This window comes from Augochlora pura, chromosome 6 (assembly GCF_028453695.1).
Source record: "Augochlora pura isolate Apur16 chromosome 6, APUR_v2.2.1, whole genome shotgun sequence".
In the NCBI taxonomy this organism is placed as follows: domain Eukaryota; kingdom Metazoa; phylum Arthropoda; class Insecta; order Hymenoptera; family Halictidae; genus Augochlora; species Augochlora pura.
The window spans coordinates 7,119,843-7,138,617 of NC_135777.1; the positions used below are offsets into that span (position 1 = coordinate 7,119,843).

Here is an 18,775-nt window from a genome sequence, read left to right on the forward strand (position 1 = left end):
TATATCGAACAATACATACAATGCAGGACGCGTTTACATTTGGGGAAAGGCCGATTTATGCTGGTTGATTCGTCTAAATAAAGCCAAAGGCAAAAATAAGGCGATAACACGGAAATATATGTGGCGCGCTAAGAAAGAAGCGTATTTGGAGGAGCGTGGAGTAGGACAGAAGAGAGGGGTGCTGTTTCGTCCCGGACCCGCTAGTGGACTCGTCAGTAAAGCTTTCTAGCTGGCCCTGCCTTAGACAGGGGTAAGGGCAAAGGCGGTTTGGATACCTAAAAACTCGTATCCGATACCCGCGGGTCTCAATATTCTTCCTTGGCATTTTAACCCCGCTTCCGCGCACCATTCACGCACTACGACTGCCATTGGTTATCTAATTACAAGGGACATCTTTATTTTTTTCTCAAATCTCGTTGTCTTTAAACAACTACATAAGCATTAAATATCGGACCCATACACCAGCTGATTAAGTATTTACGTTACGATCATAGGAAAACGAGCTGCAAATAATCAAATGACGCGCACGTACAGAAACGATTAAATAGGATCGACGTTTTGTTCGTTCGTTTTGTTCGTTGGTTGGTGTAGCTACATAGATTCATTAAATTCCTTCGATGAGAATGTAATATTATATCGGTAACGAGAAAACGATCCCTCGTCTCCGTCATCGTTGCTTATTGTCTGTTCACAATAGCAGCTGTCGTCAAATTATTCGCTAAGATTTTCTCGAGGTTTTTGTCACGCCACAAAAAGAGGATACATTGAACAGCATATTAGAATCGTGTACAGTACGCAGTAGCATATGCATCGCATAATCCAGTCTCGATATTGTTTGGAGATTAGGGTTGATCGTACCGATCCGCATTAAAAAAAAAAAAAATAGGAAACCGAGGTGTATATTCTTTCTACGCGTCAGGACACTTTGTACCACACAGATAAACTGTTTCCAATTGTACAATCGCAAACAAAACGGAAGCAAAGCGATGGACACACCTGGACGTTTACCAACAAGATATAGTCCGAATAAATAGACGCGGCATGCTACATTACAATATAATCATAAACACGTGAGATACATATATATATGTACGTATGTCTTTTTCGGTATTTACAGAAATCCGAAGGATTCTTAACGCGAGTGCACCGCACCATACATATACATATAGATATACATATATTATGTTAGAATAGAATATAGAATAGAATATAGTGGACAGCGCGTAACATTATGACGATGCAACGAAAGCGACTCGTCGTTTCTGGTTGCGATTCTTTACCCCCCTATATAACATGGTAACTTTGGTTTCGTTCAAAGATTATACACTATTCTAAAAAATCAATCGAGACGTCTTGTACTGCCGCGCCGCGTGTACCCTGTTTCTTTTCTTCGGTTTCCATGTTTTTCTCCGTTCCCGATGTTAACACGCGTGGATCAATGATTCGTAACGAATTTGCAAATCGAATTGACTCGTTCTTTTTATCGGGAGTAGGTGCGTCGCGACGGACACAACCTCGTGGATTTCATCGAATTTGCGGCGAAACCCTGCACACGTAATCGTACACCTTACCGAAATCGGTTTCCCGGTTTCAAAGATCAGTCCCGTTACGTGCCATAGTATTCGACCACAGCTGTCCTCTTCCATCTCGCCTTGCGTCAACTTTACCTCCTTCTTCCTCTTCGCTTTTCATCCGAGCACATTTATCGTTTCTGGGATGAAAATCGCGATGGATCTCGCAAACTATCCTAAACGCACCGTCTTGCGTGCAAACGACGCTACCTAGCGTTTTATAGAATTTTCATAAGATTATTACGAGTACAATTCCATTACAGAGCTATCCTACATTACTTAATATGCATCTATCAACACGTTATCTATTTTGTTACCAACACTATTCTCTATAGTCGACCCTATCGTGCTATAACGTAAGTAAAGCTTTAGCTTCTTTATATGAATTTACTCTGTAGCTTGGTATGTATTCGCAGTAGCTTAGGACCCGCACGATCGGACTTACCTACTCGATCGCAATTGAAACTACAATACAATAGAACCCATTAGAATGGTTTCTGAAAGATTTCACATTTTTAATAGATATACTATATAATATCAAGGGTTCTACCACGATTTCAACTACCATGCTTGCGACTATTGCTATCGAAAAGAGAATATAGTACGCGCTATATTTTTGGACACGTACGTTCATGTGTTACACAAATAATACTAAACTACAATCCGTCCTATGTATATCATATCGTGTGTACTATGCGTAACAGCGTAACGAGTGTAGGAATACACGAACTCGTTCGAGATCCAACGTCAACGTAAAGGAAGCGTGTGTTATTTGTTCGTAACAGTTGACCGGCCCGAATTTATATCGTGTTTTCCTATGTGATTTGCAAATTCGACGAACGCTCGACACAATCGTGTTCAGGAACATCGGTATTTCTCGTAACGATCGTGGATCGTTATCGAGGGATTCGTCGATCGCGCGTATCATAATTCAAGAACCAAAGTAGAAAGAAAAGAGAATCAAGGTTTACCGTATCGTTCGCGAGGGAGGAACTTGTAAATCGCGTAAACTCGTTTCTCGGGACGGATATAAGGTTCGAGGGAAGGAATGCTTCGGAGAACTCTTCATCCTGCCTAATCGCTGATTTCGCTATCGGTTTCCCTGCAGCCATTCAGGGAATCCTAATTAGGCGGTTCTCCGTTCGTTAATGATCTCGCTATAATAATTCGAGCGGGGTGTCCGCGGCTCCGTCACGAGAAGTCATCCTGCGACATTCGATCGACCATCGAATACGATCCAACGATTTAGCACCGATCGAAAGAGTTCCAATTTACCAAACGCACATCTCAATGAACACACAACGCGCACAATACATTCTCTGTGTTTTGTTTACCTTGTCGACATACGATTCATGCTTTGGAACGCACGCACGCGTTATTACCGTCTATCCCGTTACACGCAACTACATATTTATATACAATCTGCGTTGCACGAGAGATTAACTGGATAATTTTTCGCAATATCGAGTACAGCTTGTTCTACGCCTCTCCTTTCTTTTTCTTGGAACGATGGAAAAGTTACAAACGCTTTTCCAGGCGGTTCAATTTCGGTTCAGTTTTCGCTCGTTCCTCGAGCACGGTGCTGCTAATATTTTGATCGTCGAGAATCAAAAGAGAGAACAAATTGATTTAAACAGCGATTGTCGGTTCACGCGATCTCCCACGCGATACCGCGAGACAACCACATTGGTATATTACTTATAGACGAACATCGAGTGTATAGCAACAAGAAGAAAAGCATACTCCGTTGTTTCGGCTGATTCCGACCTTTTCGACGAAGAGACCCCGCCAGGTGTAATCGATAATCAATGAAAATATAGCAAATTGCGTCCAGCTCGTGATTCCTCCGAGAATGACGAAAATGGAAAATTGTTCGTTGAAAAGTCGTGCGTCTATTGCTCCTCTTCCTCGTTCTGGTACGTTACGTAGCGCACGGACGATTTCTCGCCAATTATCAGGGACTGAAACGGTAACGGTCGCTAATTGTCGCGTGTTATCGCAGACGCATATGCAGCATAGATCTTTTGCGTGAAGAGCGTGTTACGTTGTAGCACCAGATTTAATCTTGAAATCTGGTCGATTTACCTTTTTCTCTTCTTTCGTCGGCGGTGCTCTCAAGAAATACATCAGTGGCGCGTACAGGAAATTTAAGACCGCTATACCGAACAGCATCCACTCGAACCCGATGCTGTTTACCAACGTACCACTGAGCGCGGGACCTGAAATAAGCAGTATTGTTAACTCCCGTGACATACATAAATTAACAATTACAACGTCTGTAATTGAAGCTTGTGGAATCCTAACATCGAAAGCATCGGTGGTTCAGTGGTAGAATGCTCGCCTGCCACGCGGGCGGCCCGGGTTCGATTCCCGGCCGATGCAATTTAATTTTTGATTTTTATTTATATTTTGAGTTACACTGAACACAAAGCATTTTTATACATAAATTAACAATTACAACGTCTGTAATTGAAGCTTGTGGAATCCTAACATCGAAAGCATCGGTGGTTCAGTGGTAGAATGCTCGCCTGCCACGCGGGCGGCCCGGGTTCGATTCCCGGCCGATGCAATTTAATTTTTGATATTTATTTATATTTTGAGTTACACTGAACACAAAGCATTTTTATAGAAACAGCTGATTTGGGGAAAAGAAAATATTTCGATTTTGAAGAAAAAGTTTACAGGGTTTCTGCGATAATTTTGTTTAAATGATATTGACCTTAAATTAAAGATCAAAGTGTTTACTTTTAGGATACTGATGTAAAAGTACGTACCAATGGCGAATCCTAAACAGAATGCTACGTCTCCGATAGCGTAGACACTCCCATAAACAGCGCTATGTCGAATGTCGACCAGATAGCCCAATTCAGGCATTATCGAACTGTCCACCATACCGATAGCAAATCCCAGACCGGCGTTGGGCACGATCAAATGGTCGATGCTCGTTGCGAGTGGTATCTACGGATACAAAAAGATCCTGTTGATCTCGGAGAGCGAACAAAATGACAAAATAGGTTTGCAAACGAGCAGATGCGATAGGTCAGGTGACACAGATACTCACGCACATCAGACAAACACCGATAACCACAAGTCCGATCAAAGAAGCCAACCATCTGTGACAAAAGTTTTAATTAGTAATACAACTGCAACAATTGCTGGCGCGATTATCTCGATTCGAAACTTCGAAAGAAAAAACAACAAAAAGCAATCCGCCCGAACAGGGACTCGAACCCTGGACCCTCAGATTAAAAGTCTGATGCTCTACCGACTGAGCTATCCAGGCAATGAAACTCTCCTGATTCATTGCTCCTCAGTAGCTGCGATAACCAGCTAATCGAATTCTCGAAATCGCATTATATTTTAATCAATTATAATCCCACGTAATTGACGCATATATCGCATCAATTACAATCTCGCTCTTCCGTTCACCACCAACCTGCCCATTCTATGTCCCAGCGGCCCAAACAGGTTAGTTCCAATTAAATAGCTGATGCTCGCTGGCAAAAACGCGGCGCCTTGTTCCCATCTACTTGCGCCCATCGTGTCCATCATCCAAATTGGGAGACTAGGTTCAAGCATAGCGATGCCCATGTTAGCGAACGTGATAGCACCTGACACGGAAGATGTATATTAGAGAGACAGATAGAGCCCAGAATGCAATTAAATGATACCGGACGAATCGAAAGAAAGAAGCACGGGTGAATGCACGCACCCGCAGCCAGCACGATGTAGGGGTCAGTAACCAGTGCTTTCAGTGAAGGTGGGTCCGCTTCGGTATAAACGACGGACGGTTGTAGTACCAGAAGTTGAAGAACTGAAACATTTTTGACGGTGACTTATTTACTGATAATGTTGCGTGAGAACCTAGGGCGTTAAAATATATAGTTTGCTTCGTATATTACATCGCTATATTATATTGTTATATTATATCGTATCATTATATCATATGCTTATCATTTTTATTATTATTCGATTATATTAAAAATTAAAAGACCATTTATTTATGCTAAATGTAATAAATTAAATTTAATTATCTCAATCTGCTCGCTTCAAGCGTAGCAATGCAAAGAGGCGAGATACTTACGGCCGTCGCCGAGGGCTAACGCTGAAAGTACCAAGAACGGTGCCGATTTGCCAACGAACTCGTACATGATACCTCCGAAGGGCGGTCCGATCAGAACACCGAGGGCTAAACCACCAAGCGCTATGCCCATCGCGTTTCCACGTTCCTTATCGTCCTGGTACCTTTCGGCTAACATACCCATGCCTGTGGATACACGACACGAAATCATTGGTTTACATTCGAAAGGACTTTCGCGAAGGAAACGATCGTAACAGGTGTCAAACGTTACCTGACACGCTCGAACACGAGGACCCAACACCTTGTAAAGCCCGCGCCAAGAAAAGAATGCCGTAACTTCGTCCGAACGCGAATATCAGCGTAGAAAGGAACATGATAATGAAGCCGGTGAACATAGGTATACTGTAACCGATCCTGCAAGCAAGGGCATCGTTTCATTTCGATACACGTATTACTGTATGTATATGTATATTGTATGCCATGCGGTGGTCGGGATCGCGAGTCATATCGTGACAGAGCAGGCCAACAGTAACCCGCGACAGTTGTGTTTTACTCACTTGTGCGTAAGCGGACCAACGATCGGATTGGCAAGCAGCTGCACGAAAGCTTTCGAGGCGAACATTATTCCGACGGCGACGGTCTCCTCCAACAGTTCTCGATGCCGTTGTTCCTTCTCTCTCCATTCAGTCAAATTCTCGCTGGCCGCGTCGCTTTCTACGCAATCGGTGAGTCTTCAGCAGGGGAAAACGCGAGGAAAATCGGGAAATGAATTGGCTAATAATGAAATTTGATATACACTCACGAATCCGAGACCATTTCAATAACCAAACTTCGTTTCACGGCTTTCGATATATTATGCAAAATTTGGTATACTCACGAATCTGAGACAATTTCAATAACCAAACTTCATTTTTCACAGCTTTCGATTTATTATGCAAAAGCGGTAGCGTTTTAACGACTGCAGATCTTTATGCAAACCTCTTTCATCAGTTGCAAAAAAGGCCATATTGAAATCTCTTTTTTCCATTAATAATTTCTATAACGCGAAGATAATGACGTTCGTAAACACACTTTTAACCTGTCTATTGCTTTGCGTGGTATCTACTAATTTTTGTCGCAATGCATCATTTCCTTTTTACCGCAATAATATAATGCGTATGATGTCCTTCTCCTATATATAAACTGCTATGTATATATAAGGAACTTCTAGCAGGTTTTTCAATAAATAATAGTAATAATAAAATAAAATCTAACGATTACATTGGAAAAGTATTTATTCCAAGATAGTATCGAACCTCGGAATTAGTGCACGTTTCGAAAAGATATGTCAGGTTATGTCAGTACTCGAAGGAATCATATTTTTTACGAATGGTGTTCGAATTTTGGAAACGAGAATCGCACAGCAGGTGTTTAAGCGAAAGAAATGACGATTAAAAAAAAAATTGGAATCTGGATACGATAATCGTAAAATTGTTAAGTAAATTCGACCAAGATTTGAATGTACACTGCAATTTTTTAACAATTCATTTTCATCTATTAACACATTCGCTACCAGCGTCGCGTGTGTGCGACGATCACCATTTTGTATTTCGCACAAAGAACATCAAATTGTATGAGTGTCACTTGTGTACGCGTTTGGTACAATGTCGTAGTGTTGAAGAGACGCTCGCGCTTGCTGCTATTCACACTTTATTAATACAACATTGTACAGGTATAATGTTCGCGATTTATATAAGCGTTCTTTGCGATTTCTGAATGTGCGTTCTGCGAATATGTCTTATATGATTTAGATGTGTTCTGTTCGATATCGGTTTGCGTTTTTCATGCGTTACGTTCGAGTTTGATTTTCGTTCTGTCTTTGCGTTCCTCGTGTTCTGTCTGTTGTCACCTCGGTTTTCTGTTGATTGGCGGAGGGTAGGTTCTTGGTGGAGGAAACGAAGCGTTTTCAATTGGAGGTGGGCGTGTGTCGGAAGGAACTTTTGGAACGAGCCGTGGGAAATTTGGTCGAAAGTTCTGGTTCGCGTCCTCTTCGTACGTTAAAGTGAAATTTATATGGTTGTCCGTGCAACGGTGCCGTGGGTCTGTCGCATGTGTTGTCGGATCGAATTTCTCGAAGTGCGGTGCTCGTAAAGTCGTTTCGGGTTTTTTTACCTATTGCAGGACTATTAGCGCATCTACGGCTCAATTCCTGAAGGGACGGCTAGGCACGTTCGACCTTCGGCGTTGCCGTCGCAACATCGCTGTTTTGAGATCGCGACGCAACATAATATTTACAGAATTCTCTGTTACGACTCTGTTATCGCATTTTATAACAGAATACGATGCATTCAATATGATATATTGGTGTTGAGTGTAGAATAAATTCTGCACACATAGTACAATTATTTCGCGTGTCATACTCGTTATACAAAATAAATATACAAAATAAAAGGTTGTCGCTTAATCTTATCACCTGTTTTTGACCCGATTTTCTCCCCTATCTTATCTTTATCATTTTAAGAAAGAGATTCATCATGAGTGTCTATCTTTATTACAGATTAATTGAGAGTTTATCCTAATATCACTTTCGAATTTACGATCACCCTCAATTTCAATGTAATTCATCGTTATCGGATTTGTAAAACAAATCATTCGTTTCTACTGATTTCGACGCGATGTCAGATGCATCGGTTTTATTACGTACAGTTTTGTCAATCGTTTCAGGTCTCGGGTTCAGTTTTCTGTAATTCGTTTAATCTAATATGAATGAATGCATAAAATTCGCGGTCTACTCGCCTTTGCTGTTATTATTACGCTAATTCCGTTTAACAAATTATATTCACGTACTCGTGATGTCGAAACTATATGGAATAGGTTCGAGTGTACTCAGGAGTTCTGTTTTTGTTTTTCGAATGTACTTGTAGTACAAGTTCGAATTGAAAAACAATAGAAGTTCCAACCTGTTGGCAAGGTACTTGAAATCAGATCCTCTTACCTGTCGGATCGTTTGAAGGAAGGGTCGGCGGGTAGAGAAACTCCAGCTGGGAATCGTTCGATCTGTTCGGGGCGCAGGGACATTTAGGCGTGGTGGTGAAGCTCGGGTTCATCGTCGTTGTCCTGATCGCGGCCATTCGCTGATTGTTGGCGGCCACTGCCCGGGCATGATTCTCCGCCTCGAGATGCTGGCTCAACGTCGAGTTCGGATGCTTGATGTCGTACAGAAATTCCGGTATGATAGGAACTGAAACAACAACAAAAGATTCTTTCGTTTTTTGGAGTCCCAGAATGGAGTTTCAGAACGAAGTTCTGGAGTTTGTAAGGAACTTTTATTAAATAATAAAATATACAAAAAACAACTTCCGTCCTCACGTGGCGTCACCAAAGAAGTGCCGCTACGTTCCGCTCTCGCTCACTCGATCGACGATCCCAGTCATTCGTTTGTTTCACACACACACAACCATGCATTCATGTTCGTGCTCGCCCGATCGATGATCCGAATCATTCGTTTGTTTCTCTCACACCATGCATTCATGTTCATCTTACTACAATACATTCATACAACCGCACACTCTTCTTACATAGCACACACTCTCACTCATACTATACTCTTACAAGTTGAAGCGACGTATCGCGGACGAGCTCGACGGGAACGCGATTCGCGCGCGGTGACTTTAACTTGGGGGTGTAACTCAGTGGTAGAGTGTCTGCTTCGCATGCTGAAAGTCCTGGGTTCAAATCCCAGCACCTCCAAACGACGTTAATATTTTTTTTCTCATTGATCAGGTTATTTTTATTTCCATTCGACGCCGAGATTCGCGTAACCACGTGACACGATTTTCCAATCGTTTTTGATTGTTCCCCGATTGTTTTGGGGCGTGCCTCCTCCAAGCGAGCCAGCTGGTTTTCTCGATTGTAGCCGTTGTTCCGATTACTTGTGGCTGATCGAACCACGTTTCAAAACTGACGCGCGCGAAAATTGCCCGGCCGGATGACGAAGCGCCGCGGAAACGGAAGCGGCGGCTGAGGCTGTGGCCGAGACGAATGTAGATACTTGACAATGATCCGGGCTCTGTTTAACCAACGAAAAGCGCATCTCATGATTTGTTAGCGCTCGCGCGCGCGCGCGAGAGAGAGAGAGGAAAGCGCGAGGAAAAGCTGTTTCGTATACGCTCCATAAATGTATGACCACTTATCTGGATTGCCGGAACGCATTGGACGTCCCCTCGCGTACATTACGTTTTCGACGTCTCCGAAGGGGCCTTGCCTTGGGCAGCTCGCGCCTCGTGAATTAAACATCTTCCCGGGGCGATAAAAGAAATCAAAGCACATCGGACCGTATCCAGCGCGCGCGCGAGAGAGGGAAAAGTTAAATCGCTGGAAAATCCGTAACCGTAAAGTCGGACCTGAGTCGAAGTCGAAGCCGAGTAGCAGAGTGTCCAGCAGAGTGTGCCGGTTTGCCCTCTGATCCTCTCGCTCTTCCGGTTCTTTCATCGCGAAGAGAACCTTTTTGTCGATAATTCGATCTACGCGACGACGGCACACGGAAAAGTGAAGTAGGCTCGAAGCGAGTGAACGGTCGAGCATGGATCCAAGATTTATTCTCGCGCCGCGCGTTTTTTTCGGTTTCTTTGCTATGGTACGATACTTACCCACTGCGGTTAGTAGCATGTTATCCAGGAGCAGAGCAATGGCAACGATCACGAGAATCAGTCTGCGCGATTCCCGGCATCGTTGTAACCAACCGGTCCATTCCACGCCGCTCATTTTCAGCTTTCGCGACGCCTTTGTCTTCTACCTCCTCCGTCGTACCGCCTGAAATATAAAACACAAGATAGAAGAAAAATTTATTAAAAACCATAGTATCAACTTCTCAAATCTTATATGGAAGATAGGACATTTTTTGTCAGAAATCAAGATGAAATTTCAAACATTTGTAAGTGACAGATACAGAAGAAGAATAGAAAATCATCCCAATGAACTAGCTGAACAATTGTACGCAACTACATTACCTAGAAGACTGCACAGGAAGCATCCAAAAGGCTTACTATCCAACGACAACTAATGTCCAAACAGATGTCTTTCTATAGAAAAAGCATCTACGTGCTCACTCAAACCTGTTATTAAAATTTACCGAATGTCCCTTCGGGACAAATTGTAAAGTATTGAGAAGTTATTAAAAAATATTGTATATATGTTAGAATTTTTAAGCTAATTAGTCGAGACGACTGCTCTTTTCCAAGGTTCTGGGGTAAGTGCCGTGCGGTCCAACACAGTCCTCTTACCAAAAAGCAATTGTGCTTTCCCCACTCCGTGGTCAGATCCTCCAAGAACAGAGTTCCATTCTTTGGCAATGCAACGACGGTTGCATGCCCTCTCTAAACACATTTTCCATAAACAGTCAATGGCTCGACACTCGACAGCTGGGAGACCCACTGCGGTCATCAGCCGTCGCGTCGCATATCGCCAGGACTGTTTAGTCTCGCTTACCCTCCGGGCCACGCGCATCCTTGAACCCTGCCATAAATCCATCGACGGCCGACCATCGTTCGGTCGTCTCTATCCCGAATTTTCTTAAAAAAATACGTTGCGCTGACATATAAAAACGTACGATCCTGACAGATAGACAAATAGAGAGAACGGATTCGATTCGGTGCGCCGTTTCGATCGGTCGCCGTGTTCGAGATGTTCCGTTTAAAAGCGTAAAGAAGTTCTCCGGCTGTAAAACGGATAGAGAATTGGATGCATTGTGCGCACAAACGACCACGCTGACAATAGTTGCCCGCGAGATCCAACGCGTTCGTATCGCTCGCTCGTGAAAATTCCCAAGAGTTTATCTTAATTAGATTTGTCGCGAGTAGGATTTGTCCGATCGATCGGTCGGGCGCAGGTCCGACAAAATAGAATCGGCATCGAACGACGTTTGGATCGCTTTTTTTTGTTCAACAGCCAGAACGAGAGAGACTTTATACGAGGAGATAGAACGAACGATTTTTCCATTCCACGAACTGGAAACGAAACTGTAAGACCGAATCGTCCACGCGTCTCCTTCATTGATCACGGCTCCCCGCTTTTATCGGCGAAACGCGCGCGAATCGAACAAAATGACTAAAGTGCTAGGAAAATTACCACCGAACTCTTTGGAAACGTTTCGCCTCGTAGAACACGAATCGGATGCCCGATTGGATCGGGATTGGCTCGGGTGGGATCTACGCGGAAACGATTATTGCCGTTATCCAGGAACGAGGATCGCGTGGACCGTTTCGATTTACACAGAGTGCGCGCGCGCGCGCACAGCCTATGAAGCCTTAACGGCATTAATTAGACGCTTTTAATGGTATCTACGATGGCCTCTCTCGCGCGACCATTCCGCAGCCCATGCTCTCACCGCTTCTCTTTTATTCGTAATAACTCGATTACTCGATGCTTTTAGCCCAGCTAATTTTCACACGCGCCCCGTGAATAGCAAACCATTAAGACCGTTGAAAGCGACGCCCGCCAACGAATCCGTACCACGCGCTCCCCCGCCCCCTTTTCCCCCGTTATACGCGCGAAAGCGTTTTCTCGATTTTTAACGAAAGTCGAGGGCTCCCCGTTCCGACTTCTCTGTTCGACCTCGTTCAGCCTCTTCGCTGAACTTTCCTCGAAAAAAAAAGCGTTTGTCACTTTTCCCCGAGAGCGCGCGCGAACGCGTTCTTCGCGCGAGGGTTTGGCTTCGTGAGATAAGTCCGCTCGTTTGATACCTCCCTCCGCCGCCCTGGTCAACCGTACCCCATATTCCGCGCTGCTCTCCATCACACTCTGTCCACCCTCGGGTGCTTCATATCGCCTGATCGCGCGGCCGATCGTTCGATCCTCCGATCGGAAAACCACTCGACCGTGTTTTTGTTCCTTCTACGCGCGTCCGATCTCTCGGGGTGTACAAACGTGTGCTCGAACAGAACCGGTGCGAGGTTCTAGCCGCGATGTCGCATAATGTTAGGTTGTCATATAAGTTTCTTCCGCGCTACGCTACGAGCGGACTCTAAGTGGCTGTATTTATATAAATATGCAAGCTTATCTCTTAGCCGTTTATGGTATCGATTTCAGTCGTCCCAGAGCTCTTTCAAAGTACGTTTCCGTTGGTGACCAAGTTTCTTTTAAAATCTTTTCTGCACCGTTCAATATGGAGAGCGAAAAGGTTATAGAACAGAACGGTTCGTGTATAACAATAAATTAACCTTAAACAACGAATATCATGTATTCGTTTCGCATAAAACAAAAGGGAAGAAACGTATGGGATACCCTAATATAACAGATAATACATGATACATGGTAGATTGGGTGCACAGAGACCGATATAAGCATAGGCCACGCTACGGCGCATGGTATGAGGGTGCTGCGGGGGGGGGGAGTCAAAGATTGATAAGGCGGGGTGGTTTAAGGGGAATCGAAGAAGAGAATCGGTGGCTCTGGACGAAGGAGTACGCGGAGAGAGGGGGAAGCAATCAGCATTTCTCTGAAAGCCGGGTCCCCCGGGTGCGTGCATTATTCTCGGGGAAAAGCCGGAGAAGATTTTTCTCTGGCCGGCTCCCGGCCGCCCACCCGTCTCCCGCGGTCCGATACTTTGCTTTCTCTCCTCTCCGTCGTGTTTCATTCTCTTATCTGTTCGGTAATTACAACGAAGAATGACCGCGAGCGGTTCCGTTGTCGGCTATATTGTACGAGAGAAGCCTTTATCGGCTCTCTTTGCTTTCTTTAACGTTCTCTCTACCCCTTTTCGTCTCTACACCGTCTCCCTCTAGTAGTTTCCTTTCATCTCGTTGTCCGGGTCAAAAAATTTCTCGCCGAATTCTCGCGAGCAATTACCGCCGAGGAGATATTAGGCGGAACGACGATCGTTGATCGTGCGCGAATTCAATTTTCGATAAGTCGCGCGAGGCCACCGGAAACGCGAACCCAGGAATCGATGCTTCAAGAGAGAGGGAGAGAGAGAGAGAGAGAGGGGGGGGGGGGGAGCGTTATCGAGGGAGAACCGACTGCTGTCGAAAGGGTTTGACACGGTAGTGGTTTTGCGATTGACAGCTTAGTTGGTTCCGCGTTGATGAAGTGACTGTGGATCCAGCAACTCATCCGACCTCGTTATCCCGATTCGATGGACGTGTACGCGCTGCCGCGGCATTGGTCTCCGCCCCTCTCTCTCTCTCTCTCTCTCTCTTCTCCTCTCTACTCCCATTTTTTTGTTCGTCCCTTATCAATCCCGACTCCTACGCCCCCCTTTTCTTGCTGCACTCGCGGCAGAAACGCGCGATCATAATCCAGAGAGTTCGGGCGACGCGTCCGAGGGTGCGAGAAGCGATATAGCGCCGGCATTAGGAGTAGAGGGGCAACAAGCTAATAGAAAAATCGTGTCCCGGCGTCGAGTCGCTCGATTTATCTTAGAATCGTGTCACTGGTCTGCAGCCATTCTCTCTCTCTCGCTGCCCGATTGTATTCCAATGTTCGTGATACATATTTCACGCGACAAACACGTGCACGAAAAAAAAGTATGACGAGACAGGGATAACGCGATTATGAAAGACGTACAATCGTGCCCGATGAAATTCTCTCGTCGAGCCCCCGCGTGCGCCCGCGATTCTCTTCCCAAAGCCAAGTCTCAACTTTGGAAAGCAATTAGTAGTACTGCTGGGAAAGCGAACAGTGTCTAGCCTCGAAGAGAGAGAGAGAGAGAGAGAGAGAGAGAGCGGCGGTACCTACAGTTCCGCCGAGTGAATAGCTTGATCGTGTCTCTTTGAAACAACTTTAACGCGACCCGCAATCGAGGGCTGCTGCTGCTGCCGCCGCCTCTGCTCGTGGATCGACACGCGATTAGCTGCTACCGGAGATCTGTCGAACGTACACGGGTCGGCGTTTCCTTGATACTTCGGAGGGCGAGGCTAACTAGATTTTCTGTCGGCGACAATTACGGCGCCATTTCAAACATTGTTCAGTCGGGAAACGTGTCCCGTCGTTCTTCGAACCTTCGTACGCTCGTCTTACGCGCAGTCGAATGTAAGACTCGTGAGATTCCAATTTCTTTGAGACGAATTTGGGGGAAAGAGACACGCGAAAAAGGGATGGAAAAAAAGCGTCTGTCGATAGGGGGTCGATGCCGAGGCGGAGAGGAGAAAAGAGGGAGAAGCGGCACGTTTAAAAGGCAAACTGTTGCTTCGCGCCTCAACAAGTTGGTCGTCGAAAAGTAAGATTAATCGAGCGACGGATTCGGCGTGTTTGTACGATGGACGCCCGATTTTTCGTACATCGACAAAACTCACGCGAATCGCCTCTTACATATACAGTCTCAAATAAAAAGACAGTACGCGCGTGCTATCTTTAACCCTCTTAGTGCCGGACTGGCGAAAACTACCTCATACTTATACCTTTCTTATTTATATAATTTCCAATGAATATAGAAAAATTGGCGTCACCATAAAATTGTTCTATCACGTTGCAAAATAATCTCTATACTAACAAAATTTGCATTTTATGAATTGTTAAGGTTATGTTATATTAATACGAATGACAAGAATCAATTACATGTGCATAAAATGCACTGTGTTATACAAAATGGAAGTACTATAAGCCAGAGCAATTACTTCAGATTTCCAGTTGAAATGGCTTCGAGTGCAAAGGGTTAAAGATAGCACGCGCTGGCTGTCTTTTTCTTTGGGAGTGCACGTTTTCCTACCGGTTCTCGTTCCAATCGATCGTTCTGTCTTCTGTCTTCTGTTTCGGCGATTTTCTATCCGTCGATTATTTCACTTCTCACTTCCCGATGACAACAATATTATAAACTGTTCACGGTGACTCGTCCAAGCGACACATTGTGTTTCCGACTAAGTCGTACATAAGTAATATTGCCGTCTGGTCGGTTCGTATCGCGGATCTCGTCTCCCCCCGTCTAAGTCTAGAATTGTCGCGACCTTTCTTGTTTCATTTATCTCGTTTCATCGCACCGTCGAGATGTTTACGTCGAAAGATGAACGGTGGGATGGGCAGGGCACAGGCTGAAGTCGGTTTAGACGCGCAATTCGTGGCCGTGACACGAGAGCCCAAGGTTTTGCCATTTTTGGAATGTACACTACTAATTTTAGCAGAGACAAATTTCGCTCCCCTTAACCCCTTGCACTGCAATAACGATGGTGTCGTTAGGTATAGTCAGACTCGTCGTGAAGATTTTACGCAAACTCTACTAAACATGAATATTATTAACACGTTCACCCCGGCGCATTTTTACGGTCGGGGGTGGCTCGATATTATCAGTTGTGTCTTCGTTTGGCGTCGCGCGTTCGTTTCGCTATTTTCTCTATTGTCTTCAGTCTGAAGTCAGACATTGTCGCGCGAAATTGTTATAAAGTGCTTATAAAACTTTATTTACGAATCGTGAAATATATGTACAAATAAAATGCAATGATCTGTGTAGCACCGGTGGTGCACGCCGGTTTGAACGTGTTAACCCCTTGGCGTACCATTTTCTTCACCGTTACTACGATTAGGAATTTTTCAATTGGTATAATTTCTTAAAAGAGGCAGAACATTAAACTTTGTTCCATGCCTGAATATACGTAAATGCATAAATATTAATAACAAGGTATCAGTATTTCATTCCAATTTTAAAGAACAGAATAACATTCATATTTAATAATTTATTATATAAATTATATATTATACATATATACTAATTTCCATGGCGAGTCGGACTCGTCAAAGTACGGTAAGGGGTTAATTTCGTCTACATCGAAATGAATTCTTCTTTTATCAAGGTATAGAAATGAAGATAAATAAAGACAATAAAAGAAACAAAAATTGTCTGGTCCTATTAAGAAAATTATTAATTACGAACAAGTGCTAATCGTCGCAGGATGAAAGTAGCTTCAGTGCAAGGGGTTAATTTCGGTAGAAGAAACGAAGCGCACGGCGCGTCGGGGTGTACGCGACGAACGAAGAGAAGAAAGAAAGCGCCGACAGGAAATCGAAGCTACGTTTGATTGAATAGAAACAGCGAAATAAAATTACGTCTCCGAGATATCGTCTAAACGAATTTACGGCTCGCAGCTATACGATCCTAGAAAACGGGATTCGCGACGAAATACGCCCTGACGATCGTTCCTGCTTCTCGCACGACGCGATCACAGATTGGCGAAATAAGAATGGGAAGATAAGACTCGGCGCCATCGACGACACGGTCAAAGGTGACCAAGCGAAAGACGATAAAAAGAAAGAAAGAGAGAGCGTAAGAGCGTAGGAGGGCAGTGATGGAGAAGGGAGGGGTTAAACAAGAGTTTGTTAGAAGAATACGCAAAAGAATGCGAATAGAGAGAAAAGACAACGCGAGAGAGAGAGAGGGAGAGAGAGAGAGAGAGAAGTGTCCGACGGCGACTTCTCGGTTACGGGGTCTGGCGATCGTGTAATCGTATTATAGCCGGTAATTACGAGACCGCTCGCAGTGGTACAGGAGAAGCCTGCAGCTCGGGCAAAGTACAGGGGGTAGGGTTATGCAGATTGCTTTATAACCTAGTTACCGATCGCTCTATTAACGTCGCGAGCTTGATACCGGAGATTCCGCTATACCTTTCGAACCGCCTCCGAAGGGGGTTGCGCGCCCGAAAGAACGGGCAAGATCTAGGGGATGGGGCAGGTAGGAGGGTCTCGTCTACGCCTCGCGTTCGATATCACTGATTTTATCGATTTTTCCCGACACTTCGATCTCTATTTTCTCGCGGTTTCCTTATATGTTTTTCTCGCGGTTATAGGTGCTGGTTGTTTCGCGCGAGAGAAATACGGGGAGAGGTTATTCGTAGGAGAGCTGCGAATGACACGCGGAAATGAGGGTAGCCCGAGGACGAAAATCTCGATTAGGTTACACGATCCGACGCGAACAAAGAGTTGGCCAGGCTAGCCGGATGATGACCAATTCCACGCGCGGAAGGGATTTGATCGAGACAAACCGCGGGGACCCAAAACACCTAAACGCGAACGCAAGCGTAAACACAAACGCGAGCGTAAAAGTAAACGTAAACGCAAACATAAATATAAATGTAAACGCAAACGTAAATATAAACGTAAATGCGAGCGTAATCGATAACGGCGTAGAACTCGCGAAGATCGCAAAGGGCGTCGTCGTCGCGTCTCGATCGCGAGAAATCGAAATTTGGCGCCGGTTTCCTTTATATCCTCGAAGAGGACGAACGTAAAGGAAAAGTCGGACACCGGGTTATAAGGATAATGCAAAGTATCTATCTTACCTATGACCGGATCTTCGAAAGGTAACTGGGCGACGATAGAAGATTTATGGCCGGTCGAACGGTGCAGCGGATCGGTCGGAATCGGTGGACAGTCGATTGGGTGAACGTCGAGGAGGAGCAGCCGTGCTTCCAGGTGGAAGCTCCGCGGCCGATTGAGAGCGACGAGAGCAGTAAGGGTGCATCTCACCCCGATTTTTCCGGCTCGGGGCCGTCGCACTCTCTGCCCGCCGTCGTCCGCGACTCCGCCGTTTCTTCTGCCCGTCACCCTGTACCCTATTCCCCGACCCCTCTATTCCCTATGCACGTTCCCTCTATCCCCTATCCCACGTACCCTCTGTATCCCCTATATCCTGCATTAGCCCCCCCCCCCCTGTGCACACCCACTACCCGTTCAACAGTTAACCCGTCACCAGCTGGCCCGGTCGCCTCGTCATCCGTCCTCGTCCTCTATTCGCGATCCCACGGAAGATCCAAAGTTTCGCGAGCCGAAAGCGCATGGTCCATCGCGCCTCCGGAAGCCCCCACTTGTTCTCCTACGCTCCCGCCCCTTTATAGTTTCGCGTCGCGTTCACCGATCCATTCTCCTCCTCTTCTGTTCGCCTCTGTTCCGCCAGCGTTAACGTCGTCCCTACCCCTAATGCTACAACCCCTACCAACTTTATCCCTAGCGTCGTCCTCGTCGTTCTTTCAATTCGATGCTTCGTCCACCTTTCTTTATCACTTCTCTCCCCCCCCCCCTCCCCTCTCGCTTTCTCTCTTGTCTTTTCATCGCCTTGATCGCCCTGATCGCCTTGCTCGTCTCGCTCGTCTTGCTCGTATTGCTCGTCTCTTGCTGTCGTTAAACATTGTTCCGCGTCCTTGCGAAACCGGTCGAAATGCCGAAA

General features: G+C 45.3%; 1 protein-coding gene and 4 non-coding genes across 7 annotated transcripts; 3 read left to right on the top strand and 2 right to left on the bottom strand.

Moving 5' to 3' along the window:
- Positions 1–24: 24 nt before the first annotated feature.
- Positions 25–18,103, bottom strand: Vmat (Vesicular monoamine transporter). 3 transcript variants are annotated; one of them, XM_078183633.1, is made up of 12 exons: positions 17,892–18,103; positions 10,281–10,443; positions 8,627–8,872; positions 6,210–6,366; positions 5,924–6,066; positions 5,656–5,838; positions 5,284–5,385; positions 5,008–5,182; positions 4,633–4,684; positions 4,346–4,529; positions 3,657–3,790; positions 25–3,532 (listed from the first exon to the last, which is right to left on the bottom strand). In XM_078183633.1, exons 2-12 carry the CDS (start codon positions 10,393–10,395, stop codon positions 3,464–3,466), a joined length of 1,560 nt encoding a protein of 519 aa, XP_078039759.1. In that variant the 5' UTR covers positions 10,396–10,443; positions 17,892–18,103; the 3' UTR covers positions 25–3,463. The 3 variants fall into 3 exon arrangements, with proteins under 3 accessions (XP_078039759.1, XP_078039758.1, XP_078039760.1); XM_078183632.1 differs by lacking the exon at positions 17,892–18,103 and adding an exon at positions 15,335–15,460; XM_078183634.1 differs by lacking the exons at positions 10,281–10,443; positions 17,892–18,103 and adding an exon at positions 9,244–9,305.
- On the top strand, positions 3,883–3,953 carry Trnag-gcc (transfer RNA glycine (anticodon GCC)). The gene has a single exon. It is a non-coding gene; the product is annotated as a tRNA-Gly (tRNA).
- Positions 4,070–4,140, top strand: Trnag-gcc (transfer RNA glycine (anticodon GCC)). The gene has a single exon. It is a non-coding gene; the product is annotated as a tRNA-Gly (tRNA).
- Trnak-uuu (transfer RNA lysine (anticodon UUU)) lies at positions 4,782–4,854 on the bottom strand. The gene has a single exon. It is a non-coding gene; the product is annotated as a tRNA-Lys (tRNA).
- On the top strand, positions 9,310–9,381 carry Trnaa-cgc (transfer RNA alanine (anticodon CGC)). The gene has a single exon. It is a non-coding gene; the product is annotated as a tRNA-Ala (tRNA).
- Positions 18,104–18,775: the final 672 nt, after the last annotated feature.

Coding starts and splice junctions, on each gene's coding strand:
- Vmat (XM_078183633.1), bottom strand. CDS start 10,395: ATGAGCGGCGTGGAATGGACCGGTTGGTTACAACGATGCCGGGAATCG. Junction 5,839..5,923: donor CTCGTGTTCGAGCGTGTCAG/GTAACGTTTGAC, acceptor GTGTATCCACAG/GCATGGGTATGTTAGCCGAA. Junction 3,533..3,656: donor CGACGAAAGAAGAGAAAAAG/GTAAATCGACCA, acceptor TTACCGTTTCAG/TCCCTGATAATTGGCGAGAA.